The sequence below is a fragment of the Crocodylus porosus genome, unplaced genomic scaffold (genome assembly GCF_001723895.1).
Source record: "Crocodylus porosus isolate Cpor-Errol unplaced genomic scaffold, CroPor_comp1, whole genome shotgun sequence".
Lineage (NCBI taxonomy): Eukaryota > Metazoa > Chordata > Crocodylia > Crocodylidae > Crocodylus > Crocodylus porosus.
The window spans coordinates 68,680,039-68,704,238 of NW_017728931.1; the positions used below are offsets into that span (position 1 = coordinate 68,680,039).

General features: G+C 39.7%; 1 protein-coding gene across 2 annotated transcripts in view; it reads left to right on the top strand.

The window, feature by feature from the left end:
- SLC6A15 (solute carrier family 6 member 15) overlaps positions 1-22,435 on the top strand; it is a 69,566-nt gene extending 47,131 nt beyond the window's left edge. For both annotated transcript variants that reach the window (XM_019543133.1, XM_019543134.1), the window contains 7 exons: positions 4,518-4,628; positions 7,839-8,080; positions 8,179-8,371; positions 11,384-11,576; positions 14,023-14,182; positions 20,322-20,484; positions 21,071-22,435. In XM_019543133.1, coding sequence (XP_019398678.1) covers positions 4,518-4,628; positions 7,839-8,080; positions 8,179-8,371; positions 11,384-11,576; positions 14,023-14,182; positions 20,322-20,484; positions 21,071-21,442 — 1,434 coding nt within the window. In that variant the 3' untranslated portion in view covers positions 21,443-22,435. The remainder of the gene's footprint in view (positions 1-4,517; positions 4,629-7,838; positions 8,081-8,178; positions 8,372-11,383; positions 11,577-14,022; positions 14,183-20,321; positions 20,485-21,070) is intronic.
- The last annotated feature ends 1,765 nt before the right edge of the window (positions 22,436-24,200 follow it).

The following is a 24,200-nucleotide window of genomic DNA, read 5'->3' on the forward strand; positions in this document are numbered from 1 at the left end:
GTGGTGGGGTGCTCTGAACTAAACCTTGTCAAACAAGCTTTAGCTTAAAGCACTTAGCCATCATTTTTCAGCATAGGGATGCTGATACATGTGCCAGTGGAGTCTGCTGGAGTGCAGTAATTATCATCCTTCAGCAGACTTAAGTCTGTTTTGACGCGTTATAATTGCAGAACACCTGAGCAGCCTCTCTGCATGCATATGGGAGCTCATCTAGGGTCTGTGTCCAGTAAAAGACCATTTCCTAAACTGGGTCTTAAGCAAAATTTAGCCTCCTAATCCAAAATTACAGTCCTGAAAACAGTTGCTTAGCTGCTATATAATTTTGGAGATACCAGGTCTAGCAATTTGAAATTCAGGATCCTCAGGTGCCTTATTTTGTACCTCAGCATACACCAACAACTACCCAACTCTTTCAGGGCTGAGTAGCTCAGCACCTAGTATACAGTAAAGCCAACCAGAAAGACAGAAATTAGAGACATTCCTCTGTACATTTCTGTCCTCCCTCTTCCTTATTTTCTAGGTGTGTTTTCATGGAGCAAACCTAATACACACTAGCAGGACTAAGATCATGCTCCATTCACAATGTTGAAGTAGGACAACCATTCAGAAAATAATTCAAAATACTTTAGGCCAGATGGAGAGTAAAACACAAGAAGCACCATTTTTTTTGGATCTTAGTAAATTAATGTTTTACATTAAATAATCACAGTATAAAATATAGAAATAGTCTTCAGAGTGGGGCCTGGAACCCAGGTCTTACTTTCTCAGGACACGTCCTGTTGAATATGCTTCAGAAGAATGTTTCATCTTGAATTCTTGCCCTATCTCATGCTGTTGCTCTCTCTTTTTCTGCCCAAGTGGATCTAGAATTCTTGCATGCTTCCTGGATGAGTCATTTAAACATCAAAGAGTAGAATATCAGAGATATCCCTGTCCTTAGCATTTCTGCTGTCTAGATAGCTGCAGGTCCTTGCTCAATGTGATAGATATTTCGAATCCCATTTTAAAGCACCTCTCTGATGAACTGTACAGGGAGTCTCTGTAAAGGATCTACTTTACAAAGGTTTCTTGACTTCATACCTACCATACAGAAAGTGCTTTATTGGATCTAGCCATAGGTAACTTAAGTCATCTATAAATCAGATTTGAATTAGTACCTATATACTTTTGAAAATGCTGTAGGGTTTTATCAGAACATACCTTTAAAAAATTTCCATTACTTTATTGGTTAGGGCATGTGCTCAAGAGGTAAGAACCTGGGTTAGGTCTCCCCACCCTTAAGAAGGTTTGAACAGTCATCGACTTTCCAAGGCCCACTTCTCTAAACACCAGGTTATGGCTTATGTCAAGCCTTTCATCCCTTGTGTGCAGCCATGTGTGAAAGAATAAGTAGAACACATGAAGATGAAGAAAGAGTTGGTTTGATTAGGAGCTTAGTGAGCTGTGCTGTTCCCCTGCGAGAGAGGAGACCCTGGGTTCTGGCCTTGACTTCTAATGCTGTTTATCTAACTCTGCAATGCAAAATGAACAAGCAGCCCATGGAACAAACAAGACAAGTGTGAATTTCTAGCTCAGTTTGGGAGATACCCAGCTGGGAGGTGGGACTCCTGGTCTCTGCTCTCAGTACTAATCATCATTTTATGCAAAATGCATAAACAGTACCAGCAGCTGGGACTATTTGCATACTCTGTCCTTCAGGCTTTTCCTCCAATAATTCCTCATCCTAACTGAATCTATAAAGATTGTATTTAATATGAGTGCAAGTACTAATCAAATAATTTCTTCTTATAACTTCCCATGCTAGGGGGAATTGTACTAAGTGGTACTGGGAGCATCTACATGAGATGTTTAACTTCACATTGGCGTAGTTTAGTTTGAGGTAAGCATGTACGTCTACACATGCACATGCTTACTTCGCATTAAACCTCCTGAATACCAACTATATTTGCTACCTGCAAATACAAGTAGTAAATTTACTTGGCATTAATAAAGGCACTGCATCACTCATGTAGACACCTGACTGGGAGCAAAATCCAACAGGGGGAGGGAGTTAACTCCCTGCTCCCAGGAGCTGCCTGCTGCTGGGAGGCTCCACCACAGGAGCCCATGTGAGGACTATGTCCCCTTGCCCTGGCAACGGGGAGCTCCAAGCCTCCTGGTCCCAAATTGCAATCTGGGGGTGGGGGCTGGAAGATCCTTATCTCCCAGCCCCCACTCCACCACCATGATCAGGGAATAGGGGGCTTGGAGATAAGCAGCGTCCAGCAGTGGCCGGTGTTGGGAACTCCCTGCTAGTAGGGGCTGGGGAGCTTGTTCCCTGCCCAGGTCCATGAGTGTGGAGTTGGGGGGAGATCAGGTTGGGGAGCTTAGTACCCACCCCAGCTCTATGAGCACAGAGCTAGTGGGGGAAAAAACTCCCCAGCCTGTTCCCCCACCCAGCTCTGTGCTCACAGAGCTGGGCAAAGAACAAGCTCTTCAGCCCCTGCCCTGTGTGGTCAGGTAGGGACAATGTTCCCCTGCCCTGCTTGCAGCCCCCACTTCCTGATTGTGATTGCAGAGTGGGGGCTGGCAACAAGGATTGTGCAGCCAGGGGCTGGGAGCTGCCAGCATGGGAACAGTTCCCAGCCAGCCCCAGGCTGTGTAGGGAAGCACATGCAGCCTGGAGGTAGTTGGGGATGATCCTGTTTCAGGCAATTCCCAGCCAGCTTCAGGCTGCATATGCAAACTTCCCCTCAGAACCTGGGGCTGGCCAGGAACTGTCCCAGTCAGGGGCAAGTCTTAGCCCCATTCTCTGATTGAGTGATTGAGGCTTGGGGGTTGGAAAGAGCTTCAGGGGTGAGGTAGATCCCAGCCTCCTTCTCTGCTAGCTGCTCCACCAATGGATTGGGGCAGGGGGCTGGGATCTGCCCCTCCCCTGAAGCTCTTTCCAAGTTCCATGCCCTTGATCTGGGAGCCAGGGCCAGGAACTTCCTGCTGCTGGGGCAGGAGGACATTGTCTCCACCCCAGCAGCAGGCAGCCCCCTGGGTTCAGGAGATAGCTGTCTCCTGGCCTAATGCTTCCTGCCAGCCCCTGGGCTAGTACTCAAGTGGAGCCTGGACCTCCTCCTGATGGTGGCAGGGGCCCATTGCAGGGCTATAGAGAACTGGAAGCAAATGTGTTCTCTAACTTCCGCATGTGTAAACACCTACCCAAAAAAACCCTTACTCCGCAATATCTTACTGCACAGTAAATCTAGGCTGCAATAAATGCATATATAGACATGCCCACTGTTATGTTATATTATAAAATATACAACCATTTTTATGGTACTCCAGATAAAAAATAATTTTGATATGTTGTTGTTGACAGTCAAACTCTCCCCAAGTATTGTTTTAGATAAGAATGGTTTGTGATAGGATATTAGAACAGATTAGGGGAAATTGTTATACTCCCCTTTAACATATGTCAATTTGAGAAACAATTTAATGTATCTAGCTTGGGCACAATATAACTATACTGAGCTTTTCAACATCTAGTCAATTTACTGGCCCTTTGAAGAAAAAGATGAGAAAAAGAAGATGGTATTTCATAAAAGGTAGCATTTTCAGATGAGATTAAATAAACTGACAGTGCCTCAAGGAGACAATTTTCACAGTGAGTGGCAAATAAATGTAATGATATCAAATCCTCAGCTGTCTGGGTCCAGATATGGGAAAATAGGGTGCTCTGGTTCAGAAAATAAGGCAGAATTGTTTCCAAGGGTATCATTTCTCCAGTCTAATGGATATAGAATTCTAGTGATGGGGACTAGGGAGGTCCTTCTAGAGCTGACTCAGATCCTACAGGTCTTAGTGTATTTACATAGATCACACAATATGCTCAGATCCCCTTCCTTCTTGGCAACACAAAGTATTTGGTGGTATTAGCTGTGTACTACATCATATCACACTCTAAAGGGACCATGAGATACAGATCATAGCAATGCTGCACTGAGCAGTGACTTACTTCATCATGCACTCTGACTAAAATAGAATATGTTGGAAGGGCAGGATAATTAACAGCTACTATTACTGTCCCTCCCCTTTGAGTCTGACCCACCCATTTAATTTTTGGGAAACTCCAGTGGTGTGTTGATCAACATGCTCACAGAGACATTAGTATCCACACGTATCCTGTTTTATGACTGCTGCAATTTGAGTGTTCATTTCAGTAGTTTTCAGCAGTGTAGGGATATGGCCAGGCACACAGAGCAAAGCAGAAGCAGCAATTTCTGGTTGTGTCTGTGATCATTTGGCTGCTGCCAGCAGCTACTTTATTTGCTCTCCTCACCAAGTCAGTCAGTGCCTAACGTGGTTGTCCCTCTTGTCCCCAGCCAGTTATAGCCTTACAGTTTCTGTGAAAGGACTGTGTGTGAGGGTCTAACAAAAACATAAAATTGCAATCTTTGTTATGTAAATAAAAGAAAGTGTGAAAGAAATGAAATGCAAAGTAGAAGAAGCTACAGTTGTCATTTTAATTTTGTTTTAATATTTTTCAGATCATGTATTTTAGTTCACTTTTTCCTTATGTGGTACTTATGTGCTTTCTAATTAGAGGATTGCTCTTAAATGGTTCGGTGGATGGCATTCGTCACATGTTTACACCTAAGGTATGTGCTTAATTTCTAATCTGTGTGTACTTACAGTTTCAATGGTAAATTAATCATTTATGAAACCTTTGAATAATAAAACATTAGGCTCATCAGCTATCTTTTAAAGTCTCAGCCTACTTGCATTGTAATAACTTTCAACATTGCTGTTGACTTTAATGACATAGGATCATGTCTTAAGGAGTGAGATACGTCAGATGGAATCCATATAGGCTGATGAGGGTGTTGAACCCAAGTTTCCATGTTCTGGATGAGTCCTCTGACCACCATGCTGTTTTATAAAAGGGGTGCACCACATTCCTCGTCTATGATTTCTTTAGAGATTTGGCTATGGCCATTCTACAGAGCTCAATCATCTTTGTACCTGTTATGCATGCTCTCAACGTGTCTACTAGATCAGGCCCTTCAGGGTAATTTGGCAGCGGACTGCTTAGTGTGACAATCATCACTGGGTTTAGGTCCAAGCAGACATTGTGAACCTGTCAGCCCTGCCAAGAGAGTGGTAGTGTTGGATATGCACAGAAATGGAACTTTACATGATGAGTAGCAGAGATTTTGATACCTGTGAACTTTTGGCATTTTAGTTATTAGCCAGGGGTCTTGAGGGCCATGTTATTGGCCTCAGTTACACAAATTGCACATAGCTTCTGCTTCAGGTACTTAATCCTTTTGTTAATATGGGCCTTGCTGCCTGGTTGTTGGGAAAAAAAAACAACGTAGAAACATCCCTGTCTCATTCAAATATATTTTGCAGCTGCATTCAGTGAAATCAGGACTGACACAGATCCATATTAAATAGAATGTGATAATAAGTATCCAGTGCAAAATGACAAGAAGACAACTATCAGATTAAAATGACCCATATCAATAGGGTAAAGTTACCCATAATAGCAATATTTTTTATAACTTCCATTGTGGTAATGCCAACAGTCCCTAATTGAAGTCCATGACTTTGATTTTGGCACTATGCCAACACAGAGTAAGACAGTCCTTGCCCAGAAGTGGCATACAGGCAACATAGACAAAGGATGAAAGTAAAAAAGCATTATTTTCCCAATCTTTATGAAGCAGGGAAATCAGAAAAATAAGTAAGTTGCCAGTGTCATACTGAAAGTCTGTACTTGAATCAGGAACTGAACTGATGGCCTCAACAGCAAAACTCTACCTTTATGTATAAAACACTGTTAGGACAAATTCAAAAGGAAGCTGTTCACTGCAATCCCCATTTGATTTCTCAGTATTTAGCACATGATGATTTAGACTAAGTTAGAAGTAAGTTACTTACAATATTTTTTTGTATTAAAGCAATTCAGAAATAAAATTGTCTCAATTATTTAGTCTCTAAAAACAATATTCATAATATCTTCTATTGGTTTCTAGTGGTAAGCCTCTAAAACTGATGTTTGCTGCTACCAAGTAGTTGCTTAAATATGGGAATGATGAATTACATATACTGTGGATATACGTATAAGACTGGATGTTGGTCTTTGCTTTTTGCTCTACTTAAGCACCAACTTGATGTTTAAAAAGGAATAGAAAAACTTCAAAAGAAAAGTATAAATGGGCCTCTTTCAAAATCCACAATTTTGGGAATAGATATGAGAATACGTGGAGAAACAGTTCAACATACTGCACTAAAATTGAATGGAATCTGGCTATAGAGTACCAGACAGCAGAAAAAATTCTAGTGCAAAACACTGGTAGAAGAATACCTATCTAGCTCCATCTAGTGAACAAGAACTAGTATGACTATGATACATATAGATACCCTGGGCACGTCTACACAAGATGCGACTGCACAGTAGTGTTGGCAGGCACTAACCATGATGTGCCACTACCGTGCAGTAGTAACAAGCTACTGCGTAGTAGCATCTGAAAAAAACCATGCGGCGATGCTAACACTGGTTACTGCACAGTCATTTAGTATTTGCTTATGCCACTACTAAATGACTGCCCAGTAGCAATGGTGCAATCCACCACTTGTGTAGACCCGGCCATTGAGAGGGTGTGTTCAACACCTGTCTGCATATGCACATTTATAATGTCAATACTGTACATTTTTACAGAAAAGATATTCCCACCTCCATAGTGTAAGTCATTTTTTTCAGGACTTCCAGAACTAAGATCAGACTGAGGAGACAGATCACCTTTGGAGGAAATTGTATTTATTCTGAAATGTTATTAAAATAGTATGGGCCATATTTTTGCTCACAATAAGAAAAAATGATCAATGAATTGTTAGTGTTCCTATCTTCATGCTTTTTATTTTTCCTTTTTTTCCAGGTGACATTTAAAATACAAAGTTACATCTTTTAGTGTTATATTTAATGGAATAAAATATTAATGGAAGTATGATAGGTTCATTGAGGAAATATATTAAAGTTCACAGTTTACTTCTTTTTGGGTCTACTAACTGGGTAAAATCAAGATGACTGACCTACTTTCCCCTAAAGACACAATTTCTGTGAAATTTGATCACTTGAAGAAGCAGTGCAAATGGAATTTACTATTTGTTTTCAGTTTGGGGCCCCATTTTCCCTTAGATACCCAATCCATTTAAGTCAGTGAGAGGTCTCTGTGTATACATGAGGGCAGTGTTTAACTTGAAAATTCGAAAGTTGAATGCTATAGGGAAATACAAAACTCTAAAGCTCTTGGTTCAGAGACGATACCTTTTATTAGCCGAAGGCAAAATAGCAAATGTTGGAATTTTCAGTTTTGGTCATAGTGTATCCTGTCTATTGAGACTTCACAGGCTAAAATTTCAGTGCAGTGAATTGTCACCTGTTTACACTTACTAGAATTCCAAATGACACTTCATTTTTGCTGATGAAAACAGTCTCCAACCTTTACTAATTTGTTTTTAGAAAGGAAGTTTACCATAAAGACATTTTAACAATTAATACACAAATCAATCGATCCACAGTTTAACAGAAAACTTAATACAGCATAGGATAAATTTAGTTGCCAGTTTAGTTATTGTCTGCTTCTGACAGTGTTTTAAGAATACGAATTGGGCAGAACCCTATTTCATTTTACATGCCAAACTCAGATGTGTAGATACTCTTTTGGGCACTTAGGCACAATTTTTCCATTTGAGCTTTAGCATCTGGCTGGTGTACATTATCTTCTTGAAGTGCCTGTTGTTTATTTGTGCAAAATAAATACGGTATTTTGTAGTTGACATGTATTGTATCTAATTTCAAACAGCTTGAAATAATGCTGGAACCCAAAGTCTGGAGAGAAGCTGCGACTCAGGTGTTCTTTGCCTTAGGGCTTGGATTTGGTGGAGTCATTGCCTTTTCAAGCTACAACAAGAGAGACAACAACTGCCATTTTGATGCTGTTCTGGTGTCCTTCATCAATTTTTTCACTTCTGTGTTGGCAACTTTGGTGGTGTTTGCTGTTTTGGGCTTCAAAGCAAATATCATAAATGAGAAATGTATTACTGAGTATGAATATTCATTTACTTTTTAAATTATTATACATTTAACTTAGAAATTCACACATATTTTCTGATTCACTATCTTTATTTCATTGTGTTTTACAGAAATTCAGAAAAAATTTTAAAACTTTTGAAAATAGGCAATCTTAGCCAGGATATTATCCCACATCATATCAATTTTTCAAGCATCACAGCAGAAGATTACAATTTAGTATATGACATTATTCAGAAAGTTAAAGAAGAAGAATTTCCTGCTCTTGGTCTGAAATCCTGTCAGATTGAAGATGAACTTGACAAGGTTAGAATAATATTTGAGTCTGCAATACAGGGTTTATGAATGGATGAGTATTTTGTTAGCCACCTCTCTTCCTATGAAGTTAAAAAAGCCCAGTCCCACCCAAAAAACCCAAACCATGGTATTATATACCTAGAAGTGGTTTTATTTTCTGAAGAGCCCCACATGAAATATGTAAAAATATGATACAAAAGTGATAGGGCCCATGGGATTAGGACTGTATGTTTCTGCATTGACCAGGTACAGACATTATGCTTTTACTGGTGTAATTGATCAGAAAGTGGTCTATATCCATAACAGAACAGGAGATTGGCACATGAAATTGGTCAATACCCGTAACAGAACAGAAGGTCAACATACATAGACTGGTTAAAAATGGCAGAACCCACTTTAAGATTTGCACCCCACCACCAAGGGGCAAAGGCATACTCTGCTTGCTACTGATCTAAACTGTGCCACTTACATAAAATGGTATAATTTAGATCAATTCTGCCCTGGGTTTTTTAAGTGTCTGTACCTAACCTGAGTTACAGTAAGCTGTGGTCAAACTCTGGTGATCCTGAGATCATAAAACATTATGGAATTCATTTTCAGGTCTGCTGAGTTTCCATAAAAATTAAATGGGTGATGTGCAGATTCAGCACTTTAAAAATATCAGACTTTTAATTGTAAGACATTATTTTTTAAACATATATGTGGCTTCATAGGAATGTATATCACTTCACAGACAACATGATATCTTCCTACTTATCCTTACTTACTGGATCATTATTCTGTACCAGCTTTAAAATCTTTCTAGTAAGCCTGATAAATATTTCTCTTTTCCACTGCGGACTGGAATTTTACATACTGTTACATCCCCAAATCAGTTATTCCTTAGAAGGACCTAAATCATGCCCAAGATTTTTTAAATTTAAAACAAATAAAGGCTTCATAATAGTTAAGCTGGAAATCAAGCCCTGCATTTATAAACTGGGGAATGTAGTACCTGATGATATTTTATGAAGTAAACACTGGTTAATTCACCTATGAGATAATTTGACACTATTGTTGCCATCTATGGCTGGATCTAGACCTGAAGGCACGTGTGGTTTGTGGTGCTGCAAACGTTTTTGCAGTGCCACAAACTGCATGAGTTGCATATCAACCGGTACTTGGCATGGCTAATTTGCAGTACTGGGGCAACTTTTGCTACCATGATTTCCCAGTAGCAAAAAAAAGTCCAGGAAAAAAAGCAGGAGCGCACGGTACCTCAAGACAGGGGAGCGAGCAGCTCTGGGCTGGATGCTCCGTCTCTGCATGCCTCAGCGTAGGGGCCCCACTGCAGAGCCCCTCACCCTCACGCCACTGCTTAGGTATGTGGAGCCCCCATACTGAACCACACTGCACCCCAACCAGGTGTGGAGCAGCTGGCTGGGGCACAGGGTGCCTCAGCACAGGGACTCCACATTGCATGGAGATAGAGGAGCAGACAGCCCTGGGCTGCATGCTCAACCATCTCCATGTACTACTTTCTGGGTTGCTGGGGCACAGGGGACCTCATCGCAGGGGATGGCTAGCCCCTGCTAAGGCACCCTGTGCCCCAGCCACCATTCCCCGCCCCCCGCCCCTTCCCCTGCAGCTCATGATGCAGGCAGGACAATGTGCCCTGCTGCAAAGCACATGGGCAGGGGCCTACACTGGGGCACAAAGTACTGGCACAAATTTGTGCTGCTACTGTTTGTGCTGCTGTAAAGGCATGCCCCTGCTTGTGTGGACCCAGCTTATGGGATAATTCATTTTTTTTCCATCATCCTGCAGGCACCCCTATTTCCTTCTGATTTTCAATAAATGGTCATTCCTCATTGTTTGCATTCCCCTTGGAATGGTGAATTAACTAGAATTTACTGGGGTTGCAGCTGTGTTGGTCTAAGGACATGGCAGACAAAGTTAGTTTGGTAAATCTGATATATTTTATTAGACCAACTCAAATAGTTGGAAAAAAAGTCTTGGCAAGCTTTGGGCACAAGCATCCTTCACCAGGCTGACGAAGCATCTGCAGTAAGAGCACAGAGCAACTGGAGATGCCTCCTCAGCCTGACAAAGGGTGTTTGTGCCTGAAAGCTTGCAAAGAAGAATTTTTTCCAACTATTTAAGTTTGTCTAATAAAAGATATTACCCAAAGAAAGTTGTCTGCTTAGAATTTACTGTACCTTTTATGTAAAAATACCAGCATGAGAAGTGATGTATGCTGTTAGCATCAAGAGCACTTGAACTTTCTTTTCCTGATGTTGTGCAGAACCTCCTTTCTCATGAAATTGGGTAGCAGTAGCAGGAGAAAATTTGTTATACTTTATAGTTGCATTTAGAAAATAAATTTCTAATAAGTTTGTCTCAGTGTTAGGTGTTGTGACTTGATAATGAAGATGCCCAGATTGTCAGGTATACCTGAATTCATTATCGCAGTTACTAGTTAAGCTGAAGCAGAGTTATAGAAATTATAGAAAATTAAGGTTGGAAGGGACCTCAGGTGGTCATCTAGTCCAACTCCCTGCTCAAAGCAGGACCATCCCCAACTACCTAATCCCAATGATGAGGGTTTTGTCTAATCGAGTCTTAAAAACCTCCAAGGATGGAGAGTCCACAGTCTCTCTGGGTAAACTGTTCCAGTGCTTTACTACCCTCCTAGTGAGAAAATTCTTCCTACTATCTAACCTAAAATCCCTTGTTGCAACTGGAGACCATTGCTCCTTGTTCTGTCATCTGCCACCACTGAGAATAGTCTAGCTCTATCCTCTTTTGAACCCATCTTCAGGTAGTTGAAGGCTGCTATTAAATCCCCTCTCAGTTGAGAAATCATATTTTACACAGCAAATCTTATTCAACAAGGGTCAGATTCTATCTTTACTGAGTAAGGAGGTTGGAATTTACACCCACACTTACAAAAATATAGCAATAAATAATAACCCATTGTTATTTTGTCTCATAGTTTGTTCCATGCTTTCCTTTAAACGCATATGAATTTCTTATTGACAGGCTGTTCAAGGGACCGGTTTAGCTTTTATTGCATTTACAGAAGCAATGACCCACTTCCCTGCTTCCCCCTTCTGGTCAGTGATGTTCTTCCTCATGCTTGTGAATTTGGGACTTGGTAGCATGTTTGGAACTATTGAAGGCATCATCACACCTATTGTTGATACCTTCAAAGTGAGGAAGGAAATTCTTACTGGTGAGTTTTATGTTTTCATTTCTCAGTGATCGATAATTTATGTCTCTGTTACTGAAACAAATGACTTTGGGGAAGTATATGAAATATTTTGTGGTTTGTTTGGAAGGAAGGATCCAAATACTGAACTATAGCAAAGAGCTACATCACTGCATTCCATTCTTTGCTTTCTATCCATATGCACAGATACCCTCACATCCCCACATGAAACTTATCCTGTGTCTTATAGTGTGAGTACTACTAACTCTGTGAGTCAAATTGCACAAGAATCTACATAACTAATTATTATAATTAATTATTTGTAATTCTCCTACATCATTTACCCCTCAAGACCATTGTCATAGACAAACATGATAGTGAAATTAGCACAAATACAGAAATAGCAATAACTAATGTAAATTTGTACAAGTTGTGCACATGGAGACAAAATGAAGGCTTCACATACAGGCTTAATGTTGGCTTTTCCAGTAATTATCCTTAATGATCCTTTACCAGCTGAGGCTTTAGTTAAAGAAAGCAGGTCAAGAAATAAAAAGAAAGATGAAATTCACAGTTCAAAGAAATCACAGAGCTCCACAATAGACCAAACAAATTTGTCTGTTTATCACTTGCAGGACTGATCCATATCTGAAGGAATAGAGAAAAAAGATTAGAATGCAGGGATTAGCGTTATTTAGCACTATGAACAGGATAATGTCTGTATATCCACCATTCATGAGGGATGCAGCAGCAGAGCAGTTAACTGTATTTTGGTATGACTTTAGAGATAAGAGGTTGAGCCCTACTCTGGACTTCAGTCAAAATTTGCCTCTCTCTTTCACTTAGCTGTGAACCTAGGGAGTCAGAGTTGGCTGAACATGATGCTAGTCATCCCATTCCTTTGGGTACTGCTGGCTACAAAAAGTGGCAGGCCTTTATCGTACTAAACCTATGAACTACTAGACTTGGAGGACTTCCAACCTGCCATTCATAAAAATACATTTTACAGGAAGGAAGGCCTTAGTTCAGCAAAACAGTGGTTGTGTGTGTGAAGGGGGGTGAGTAGTGTTTTGGCCACAGAACACCTGCTTAACAAGTAAAACTAAATAGGAACCAAGTGTCTTACTGTGCTGATGGATCAAATACTTAAATTCTCCATAAAAATAAATCAGCTGATTTTGGCAGAAGTATAAACCAGAGCCACTTAGGAGTTGTTGTACACTTTGCACCCAATCTTAAAGGTGTTGTCTGTTCAGACTGAAACCAAATTCAATTTCCAGTAGAACTTGGGACAGTCTATTACTGCTTTGTGGCCCATTCACATACTAACTGGCGCCATCTACACAAGGTGTATACTGTGCAGTAGCTCGTTACTACTGCATAGTAGCCTGTTATTACTGCACAGTAGTATCGTGTGGCACAAAGCAGGATGCAACACTACTGTGCAGTAGTAATGAGCTACTGTACAGTGGTAATGAGTTGCTGTGCAGTCAGCATCCCCAGGAAGCTGTGCGGGTCATTTGGTACTTGGGTATGCAGGTACTATATGACTGTGCAGTCAGCATCTTTTGTAGACACGGTCACTGAAGCCAATGTTCACAGTTCCTGCTGACATGCACTGTGTAGAATCAGGTCTTTTTTATAGATAAGTCTACTATTTCTTCAGCTGAAGAAATGACTGGGATTCTGTGACTCAGAGAATTAATAATTGTAGATGATCCCCACTGTAATTCAGAGTTGAAGTTGTGATGGTTGCGATGGTATCTGATTTCTTTTGAAAGTCGTGGTTGGAAATTTTTCATCTTCACCATTTTAACTGATGGAAAAAGAGAAAACTAAAGACCATATACGAGCATACACAGCATTTACTGTTTCCTTTGATTTTACCCGTACTTTAACTTTGATGTGTAATAATGAATAGTCCCTGAATTCCATTAGGGCAGTGTAGTATTTCACTCTACGTGTCCACATGGAAGTTACTCAGCATATGTATACAGAACTACCTACCTGCCCAGCCAGTTTACAGACTACTGAGAATGTGCAGGATCTATATAAACATTTCTGTATCCACACTGCATGTGCAATACAATTGCAAACAGTGTGGAAATGCCAGAAATTACAGTAATTTAACTGCATTAGTGTCATTTAGGTACATAAAGTGAAATAGGATTCAATCCTTAGTTTTCTTAATCAGAAATGTCTTAATTTTATAACAGCCATTCCATTAATTACTTCTTATTTGCAGTATTTTCTGCTACTGAAGGAATGGCTGGGGTTTCTTGGACATCTTTATTATGTTAATTAAAATGTAGGAAGAGAAGAAGGGAAAACAGTGTCAACCTAGAATGAAGAAAACAATACAAGTTAAAATATCATTTGACATTTGGTAACAATTTCTGTTTTCTTTCTTTCTTTCTTTTCTCTAATAAATGATTATTGTTACAGTTCTCATTTCTGTCCTTTATTCTAGTCATCTGCTGTTTGGTAGCATTTTTTGTTGGCCTGATTTTTGTGCAGCGTTCTGGAAATTATTTTGTCACAATGTTTGATGACTACTCTGCTACCCTCCCCTTGCTTATTGTGGTCATTTTGGAGAATGTTGCTGTTACTCGTATTTATGGAATAGACAAGTAAGTTCAGGAAACTGATTTGCTCATTCCTGTTACGGTTAATAAGTTGATATTACTAATTACAATAACTCTTCTTATTTTATTTTGTACACTACGAATATGTACACTATGAACATTTTGCCAGGTGCCAGATAGACAGATTCAGAGACAGGGTCTGTGATCCAAAGAGCTTTAAAATAAACTATGCAGAATAGAAAAACATGGAAACAAAGGGAAACACAGAGCTACAGGCTGTAGAAAGGCAAAGTTAGAACTGAAGGAGGAGGAATGACTTAAAGACATAGGTGAGGAATATAAATTTCAATTAGGCAATAAGAAAAGGGATTTAGCAAATGAAGGACAGTAGTTAAATTTTAACAGATTGTGATATTTTGTGTGACTTGAAAAAATAGTTTTCAGTGGCTGCATCTACATGAGATGCCGACTTCACAGTAACTGGCGTTACTGCGCAGTAGCATCCCAGAATGGCTTTTAGGTGATGCTGACTGTACAGTAGCTCATTACTTTACTACTGCACAGTAGCATAGCGTATGCCATACTATGCTATTGCACAATAGTAATGCACTACTGCACAGTCAGCATCTCATGTAGATGTGGCCAGTGTGGCCAAGATTAAGACTGTTCCAGGAGCCAGGAGTAATCAGGGCAACTACAAAGGCTTATGTTATGAGAAAGGCTGAATGGATTTTGGAGATGGAAAGCAAGAAGTGAAAAAACATTGTCAGTATCAATGCAGAGAGAAAAAAAACAGAACTTGTTCTTGTTAGCTTTGTACTTGTCTTCTGGTAATTTCAGAAGACAAGTACAAATTTCTAGTTCTAGTATTCTGGAACTTGGTGTATAGCAGTTCCCTATTCATTTTGCCCAGACCCTTCACGATTTTATAGACTTCTGTTACATCCCCCCTCAACCTTGTCTTTGCTAAACTGAGGAGTCCTAGACTTTTTCAGTTTTTCCTAGTATGAAAACTGCTCCATGCCCCTGATCATTATCATCAAGTGCTCACTGGGCATGTCTACATGTGCACATTAATATGACACAAACTCCAGTGCATATTGCACCAATTTATTGCTCCTGGGCGCCATGTTTACACATGCACCTGGGACCACAGAACGTTAAGCTGGGTTGGAGAAGCCCTGGCTGGTGGCAGGCCCCAGGGACCTGCCTGCCAGCCGGGATTGTTCCAACCTGGTTCAGCATGTTGCAGAGGGGCTGGCAGGGGTAAAAGGGTGCACCAGTGTGGGGCTAGGCAGCAGGGAACACCCATACTGAAGCACCATCATGCCCCAGCCAGCTGCATGAGCGTGCAGTACTGTGGAGTAAAAAACTCTGCAGCAGGGTAGTACTTGCATATTTACTTGTAATAAACTTCTGCTGTAGAGTTTATTAATTTACTCCAGGCTAATAGTCCTGCATGTGTAGATGCTGAGATATTTGCTGAAGAGCTAATTAGACAACTCCTCAGTAAACATCTCATGTAAACACACCCACTGGGTGAGGTTGGGATGCTTGCTCCTGTAATAATTAAAAAGGATGAAATGTCCCTGTGACAAATTTATAATCCAGATCAGACAAAGACGAAATAGTCAGAACAGTCTATTCTGCTGGGCTGTTGAAGTGATAGGAGTAATAATGATCCCTATTATTAGGCACTGAGAATACAGTGGTGCAGTCAGGATGCTTCATTTGAGTTTTAATTGTTTCTATCTCATGTATTACTCAGCCTCCAATCAGATTTGAAAAAAATTACAATAAACACGCTTTATGGTTTTCAGAAATTATTTCTGGTCTGTGTTAATAATCCCTGGATTATTTGTGCAGTAAGAAAGAATGTGCTCCCACCCCCCCTGTGCTCATGCCCTGACTTAAATAGGCAATAGTTTTATTGTGAATACAGGCGTTAAACTAGAATATCTGCCAGCTCCCTTGCATTAGAGAGGAAATAGTCATGGCTAGGGGTGTCCAGTACATTTGAAAGTTTGCACTAGACAAAACACCCCATGAGTGATGGGGTCACTCAGGGAAAGAAGACTGATACAGATGAAGCAGCAACCACAGAGTGGCTACAACCATACTACATACTTTGATTTTGAGTCTGAAGGTGAGATTCTGTCAACATACCTTCCTCTTCTCCCTCCTGATATCCCCAGTGTCCTCTGCAGCTTTACATTTAGGCAATTTACTCAAGCTGTGCTAAGGTGCCAAGAACAAATTACAAGGCCATAATAAACAGTTAGAAGCTAATCTCACAACACCCAGCAAAACACAAACCTTGTTGACTTCTCAATGAACTTTCCATTCTTAACTCTGATCAGGACCCTTTTTCAGCAACAGTTCCGGCTAGTACAGAGGTCTTGCTGTGTGGCCTTAAGGTTGATAGACCCAAGATATTTCACATCACAGACGGTAAATCCCCAAAGATGGGGAGAATGTTGTATGGCCACATCTCTTGGAGGGTTTTTTGGGGATTTTTTTGTAAATGTGGAGGAACACAGCTTGAGTGTATGTACAGTTTGAAGTTGTGGCAATGCGGAATGAGGAGATTGTTGGAATGTCCTAATAAATCCTCCTAGAATGTCCTAATAAATTCTCATCAGAGTTAATTATCCTGGGCGCTACTTTGCTAGTACAGTTATACTGCTTCTGATGCAAGAGTGACCATATAAAGAACTAGTGTAAAATATATTTTAATGGAGCTGCCTTATGCCCTATAAATGTATTCACAGAGCCTTATCAGGCAAACCAACACATTAAAGCCCATACAGAAACTGGCAGTCAGTCAATGCAGATGACTATTCTCATAAAAATTGTTGCTCCACCTAGATTTTTTAAAGGTATAGCCCCATGCAGATTTCATTGCATGAATACAACTGTGATGTGATAAGTAGCATCCATATTCAAGTTTAATTCAATTTTACATGCTGAATAGAATATGGCTTTGTCATAAATCTCATCGTAGATTCAAGAATCAGTGTAAATGTTGAAACTGCATGTCAAACACATTTTTTTCTAGCTTGATTTTTCACTCTCAGGCATAAGTTTGTTATGGAGTAAAGTGACCAAGATTGACTCATGGCTCAGTTGTAAGCGCTTAAGCATAATGGGAGTCTTTACACATGCTCTGGGGTGGGTAGGGAGGGTACTTTAATTGGAGGGGCTCTTGAGAAGTTCTGTAATTAAAACCACCACAACATGACATGTATTCAGCATCCCGCACTTCAAAATGGTGGTGGGGGCACTTTAATTAAATCTCATTTGACAAGCTTTAACATTTTGAAATGTGAGGTTGCTAATTAGAATCCATCAGAGTGGGCATCAGAAATGTGTATAGTTACCCAATATTTTTAAGTTTACATTCAAACTGATTTTTATGTACACTGCCAAGCTCTGTATATGGCTGCCAGAGTAACCTGAGTTGGGAACCCACTATTCTTATTAACAAAAAAACCAAAAAACAAAAAACCAACCCCTCCCCCCCAAAAAACCCCATAATAGCATTTTTTTTTTTTTTTGCTACTATGCTAGCACTAGAGATAGCAGGTATACATTAGTGTTCCACTCAGCCAGGTCCTGTACAAACATGGAATGAAAAGGCATTCCTTGTCCCCAAGAGCTTGCAGCTGAAGTCTAGGATGAATAATGTATATAGACAGATAGGCAAGCACAAAAAAATACGAAATCATACTGGGTAGCACAATACATAGTGGTTTCTCCGCATTAGCTGTCTCACCATCAGATTTTTGTAGGTATCACAGCCAAGAAGACCTTTAAAGAGAGATTTAAATGAGAAAGCTGTGTCAATATCGACAGGGAACTTCTCTAGTGTTTGAGGAAGAACACTTTAAAGAATAAAAAATATAACAAGTGAGTGCTGAAAGCTCGCATCGTAGTGCGTAAGATGAACTGTAGAATGAGGAGAAATCATGACAGACATTGAAAATGAAGATAAGTAGCTTATGTTAAATGTGGTGGAAAAGGGAAAGTCCCATGAAAGGGGAGCCATACGCAGAATATACAAACCATTTGTGAAATCAGTTACTTTCATGCATTTTAACAATATACAGACTATATGGTGAACAAGGGGATGTTTCAAATGGTATGTTTTCGTGGGATCTGATGGTATTTCATGCTACAGTAACCGCATAAGGGACATTTCTTTCATAGTATTCTTAGTACAGGAAAAGCATGCGTTACAGTACCATTTTAAAAGGGAATAGAAAAACATATCATCAAAGTTTTCTGAGAGAATCTCAAAAAGAACAAATTCTAACTTAACTCTCACATTTGCTAGTGTCATTGGAGCACATGTACTCCTTCATCAGGAAGTCCTAAAACAGTAGGCGTTGTTCAAAATACAAGTTGCAGTGCCAAGGCATATTAGGGCGAAGTTAAGACCTCACACAGTCATTTTTCAGCAGCTCATATGGCATCCACATTACTTTGTGGATAATGTAATTTGTTACAATCTAATACATGCTTGGGTTCACAGCTGTAGAAATCTGTTAGGTCACTTGTAGATGTCTTGTTTTTATGTGAATCCAAAATCAATGACACATATGTAGGTAAATGACCCAGAAGAACATGAAAACATATCATAGCTCAGGATTTGAGCTGGTTAATATTTCATTTGACACACAGATTGATTTTGAGAAACATGTTTGAAGAAGCGTAAGAAAGATTTTGAGGACTTCGTCTGAGTGTAGTCCTAAATATTTTGGACTTTTATAAAGACACAACAGCTTTCAAAATATATTTCTTGACTGTCTTGTAGTCATGTAATCTATATTAGTGAGAGACATATTGAATGTCCAGGAGGAAAATGAACTCAGCTGTCATCCAACGAGTATTGCAGTATTCTAAATGCAAATGATTTGAGAAAGTGGTTAGGTATCAGCACCAAATTAAAAAAAACCCATAATTAAAATGGTAAGTTTTGACACCTTCTATATTATCAATCTATATTGATACTATATTATGTATTATATATTACATATTGATACTACCTTATATATTATCAATCTATATTATCACCTTCTATATTATCAGTAATATTGATATCCGTCTAGTGTATAAAATAGGATTCACACAGGCTCTAAATTATGTTTAACATTCTGGCAGAGTGATAGCTGTAATGTGCTAAGAATGCTTGTGACACAGATGTTCATATAACAGTTGAACTTGTTTACATCATTATTCCTGCACTTCCACTTATTGATGTGGGCATCCAGAGCTATATTAGAGAGAGAGAGAGAGAGAAAGCTTGCACTTTCACATTGTAGCTTACTTTTAAATGAAAGTTTACTCTGGAGAAATCTGTGGGAATATTTGTATCATTGCATTTTACAGTTTCTCCAGTCTCAGTCTCAGTACAATGAAGACTCAGTACAATGTATTGTGTTCAGAGCCCTCTAAAAAATAAGTATTTTTTATTACTTTATTAAATTTACGAAATATTATTGCTCATGGCTGTAGACTTTCCTGAAGGTTATTTCTTAAAAAGAATCTCATTGTAGCCCTGGAAATCTGATCTGATTAGTCAAGTTTTATGCCTGAAGAAGGGTGTTTGTGTCTGAAGGCTTGCAAAGAACAATTTTTCCAACTGTTAAGTTGGTCTAATAAAACATATCACATCTACCCAAAGAACCTTATCTGCATAAGAAGAGTTATACGTATTGCAAAGTGTTTCTCTTTTTATCTGTCCAGGAATAATAAAAGCAAAAACTATACTAGCTTTTTCATCAAATGTACATCATCCTCTATTTTTAAGACTCTCATCATTCCAGTTATGCTTTTCTTTTAGTCTTGGACTAATATTCTTTAGGGACTAGGAAGATAACATCACATTCATTTTTGTGTGTGACTTACATCAGGATTCAGGCTTAAATCTTCTGAGGTTAAAAAGCTAAGTGCATTAATTCATTGTTAGCCACTGGTATGTTCCATATTTAAAGACATCCAGAATTAATTATTCCAGGATGTTGCAGCCCATTACTAATACGAGTTCTATGTACAAACTTGTAAAATAAATTTAGGGGCAGATATTTCTATGTGCACTTCATCTTGCAAATTAGGTGATATGTCTTAATTACAGGCACTCAAAATTTAGTATGTACACTAATAATGTCCTTTTTCCTCTTAGATTCATGGAGGACCTAAAGGATATGCTTGGTTTTTCTCCAAGCCCATACTATTACTACATGTGGAAGTATATTTCACCTTTAGTATTGTTATGTTTGCTGGTAGCTAGTATTGTCCAAATGGGATTAAGTCCTCCTGGTTATAATGCGTGGATTGAAGATACGGTAAGCAATATTAAGGAAAATACACTGTTATCATTATCAGAAACATGGAATGTGTATTTAAAGTGATTTCACTTTGTATATGAAAAGAGAACATTTAGAAAATTATGTATTTTATTACAAATATAAGAGAGAGAAGCATGGCCACTTTGATCTCAGTGGTACCAATATAAAACACACTTTTCTCTAATATGGCTTTTACTTACAAAGAGAATCGTACTGGTTGGCATCTTACCCTCATCCTTCATAGCACTCTTGAAGGATTAGGCCATGCTAGCAAAATAGGTGAGGAAATGGCTAATTTGAAAACCTGCTTCAAGGCTCTGATTGTGCTAGGCCTCTGAGCAGCTCATGAAATTTGGGGGAGCTTCAGTGCTTCAGCACTGATGGAAACGTAAGCCCTAGAGAACATGAACACCTTGAGGGTCAGCAGAAACTGACTGGTAGTTTGGGGGATGTCCTTAGTGTGTAAAAGATGAACTGAAATGTGAATGTGATGGATAACAAAGTATTTTTTGATGATCTGGACTACTCATTTATCTTTTATTAAATACAGATGTATTAATGGAATTTCTTTTGGATTGTGTAGGCTACTGACGAGTTTCAAAGCTATCCAACGTGGGGAATGATTGTCTGTATATCACTTATGGTATTGGCTATACTTCCTGTGCCTATAGTCTTTATAGTTCGTCGCTGCAACCTTATTGATGACAACGCTGGTAGTCTGGCATCCGTATCCTACAAAAGAGGTCGGATAATAAAGGAGCCTGTTAATCTAGAGGGAGATGATACAAGTCTGATTCATGGGAAGAGTCCAAGTGAGGTGCCATCTCCCAATTTTGGCAAAAACATATACCGAAAACAAACTGGATCCCCAACTCTGAATACTGCTCCTAACGGACGCTATGGTATTGGATATCTAATGGCAGATATGCCTGATATGCCTGAGTCTGACGTGTAGCTAGTGAAGAAAAATATTCTCTTTTTTGTTTATCACTGAACATTGGCTCTCTTAAGGGAAGTGGTCAGCTTCACTTACTAGAGTGCGATCTCAGGTGCCCCATGGCTACTGTCTTTAAAATACCATGACAGTACACATAGCTCAAGAATTCCCTTTGGAATGATTGTCTGGTATTTCATTTGCATTGAAGGGAATATTCACACACCCTTAAAAACTTGATGGCCTATGTGTGTCAGGATAGTCATGATTAAAAACAAAATGTTTCTAATTTTAATTGGGAAGCTTTCTATTGCTGAAGGACATATTACCTCAGTTGTAGCAATTTCCCAGGTGATCTAATATTTCTGAGTTCCTTGGTTTTTTGCCTTCAGGTTAATTCCCCAGTATTAAAAGAGAGCTCCAAAATAGATCACCAAATCCATGTTTCTGCACATACTTGTATATACATTATGTAGATATGCTGTACTTATTTTGTTAGCACTGATAATTACTTAGGCTGTTAGCTGAGTAAATAAACCTTGCCAACTATTTTCTTACATACTAGCTGTATAGAGCAATAGTATTAGAATTCTGAGGAGGAGAATTGTGGGAAGACAAGAATGATTCCCAGTTCACTGGAGACTGCATAAGCTGTGGCTGTATATTTTATGTAAAATATTTGCTTTTTCAGTGTGAAAATGATGTAAGAGTGAGTCACTCCAAGGAGTGTGCGGATTCTGCATTTTTTCTATGCTGTGTGCCTAAAAAATCTTCTTGATATTTATTGTGGTTAAAAAATTACACATATATTTATATAATATACTTGTAATGTAAATATGTGTATTATATTGTATGTAATGGTTTCAAAACTTGAAGCAAAATGGCTTTTTCTAATTAGTCTCTTTCTGTTTTGCTTCTGTTTTATGCAAAGAAGAAATCCTTGGGTTTTTTCCCCCAGTTAGTAACTGTATGGCATTACATTTTAACCAATGAATAAAGCGAGTGAAAAAGGTGTTTGTTGTTTCCTGACTCATTTATTACAGTATAAAATTCTTGACTGTTAACTGGCCTGGATGGAAGAATGGAATTTGTAAATTGGAGAGTCACACTCAAAACGTCTAAAAACGAAAAAATACAACTGGGGCGTCATGTGTCTTTTAAATAATTACATCAGGAATAAAGATTTTTATTATGAACAACATTTTTGGAACACTGTAAATTTATGTGGAACATTACAAAGGTAGATTATGGCATATCCCATGCCCTGAAGAGCTTACAAACAGATATCGATTAAATATGCCAGGTTATTCAGCCAGCTGGAAGATTTTGCTACTATGTACGTTTTGTCTGAAATGAGGCTCATGGATCATCATTATCTTATATTTTAGAACACAGGTAAAGCAACTGGCATAGTCTGAGTAGATCATTCATCTGTTAAAGATATTTCTGATCAGTTAGGCTAGGGATAGAAAATACACCAAACCTGGCCTCACAGGGTGGGCAGGTTAATCGTGTCCCAAGGTGTTTGCTCCAGCCAAACAGGGAGGTATGCTTTAGCATCCCCCTCTCTGCCCCAGCTTTTGGCCTGAGCCACTGCAGGTCTGTGACTGCATTTCAAGAATCAAAAGTGAATGGTTGTTCACTTGCTTATTGGTTCAATCTACACAATTTATCAGGGGCGGGCAATTATTTTGAGCGGAGGGCCGCTTACCAAGTTTTGGCAAGCTGTCAGGGGCCTCATTGGTAGCCCCACCCCTTGACATTGGTAGCCCTGCCCCCTGGTTCCTGTCTTGTGACTGGAAGATCTGCCCCATAACCTCTTAACTTTGCCACCAGAAATCCCTCCCCTTGCCCCCAGAAATACATTTTTCAGCAAGGGGTTTTGCCATCTCAGAACCAAGCAAATACCAAATTATATTCTAAAAAGCGAACTTCTACAACATTCATTAATTTGATTTGAAAAAATATTTTTGTCCTGGTTTACATGTGTTTGTGTAGTGCATATACAGGTGATTGCACAATAGCTTAAAATGAAGTCTTACTCTTGTATATTGTGGGAGAATGGGGGAGGCTGTTAGTGTGTGGGGTATGTGGGGGGGTGTGAGTGTGAGGTGATGGAGCATGTGAGTGGGTGTGTAGATATGTGGGTGACGGTGGGTATGAGGGTTGTGGGGAGCTGGTGGTTGGGGTGTGCAAGGGGGATATGGGTACATGTGTATGGTGGGGTCTATATGGGACTTGCCCTATGAACACACACACACACACACACACACAGAGCCTCTCCTCCCCTTCCCCCCCAGTCTCTCCCCCTCCCTCATTGCAGGGACACACACATGCACACATCCCAACCCCCTCCCACTCCTGGCCATGGGGTACCTGAGTGCCCTTGTGCTCCTGTGGCCTGTGCTGCAGCCGGGGGCCACAAGGTGCTAGAGCAGCTTGCAGGGAAGCTATAAAAGCCATGGTAGGCAGAGACTTCCAAGTGAGGTGGGGTGGGCTGGAGGGAGTGGGATGGGAGCAGGCTGGACTTTCTCTGACTAGCCAGCTTCCCCTGGGTCCTACTGTTCCTGGATCCTGTAATCTTTGACAGCAACTAGGAGCAGATAAATATACATTTTCTAAATTTTTAGGGGCCTATAGAATGGCCTGCCTGGCTGCATCTGGCCCATGGGCCGTATTTTGCCTGCCCCGACTTAGATTCACCTGCAAAGACTGAACTGATTCAGCCTACGGCTTTTTGACTGCCTGTATTTGGCCTTAATTATGTTAGTAATTGCAT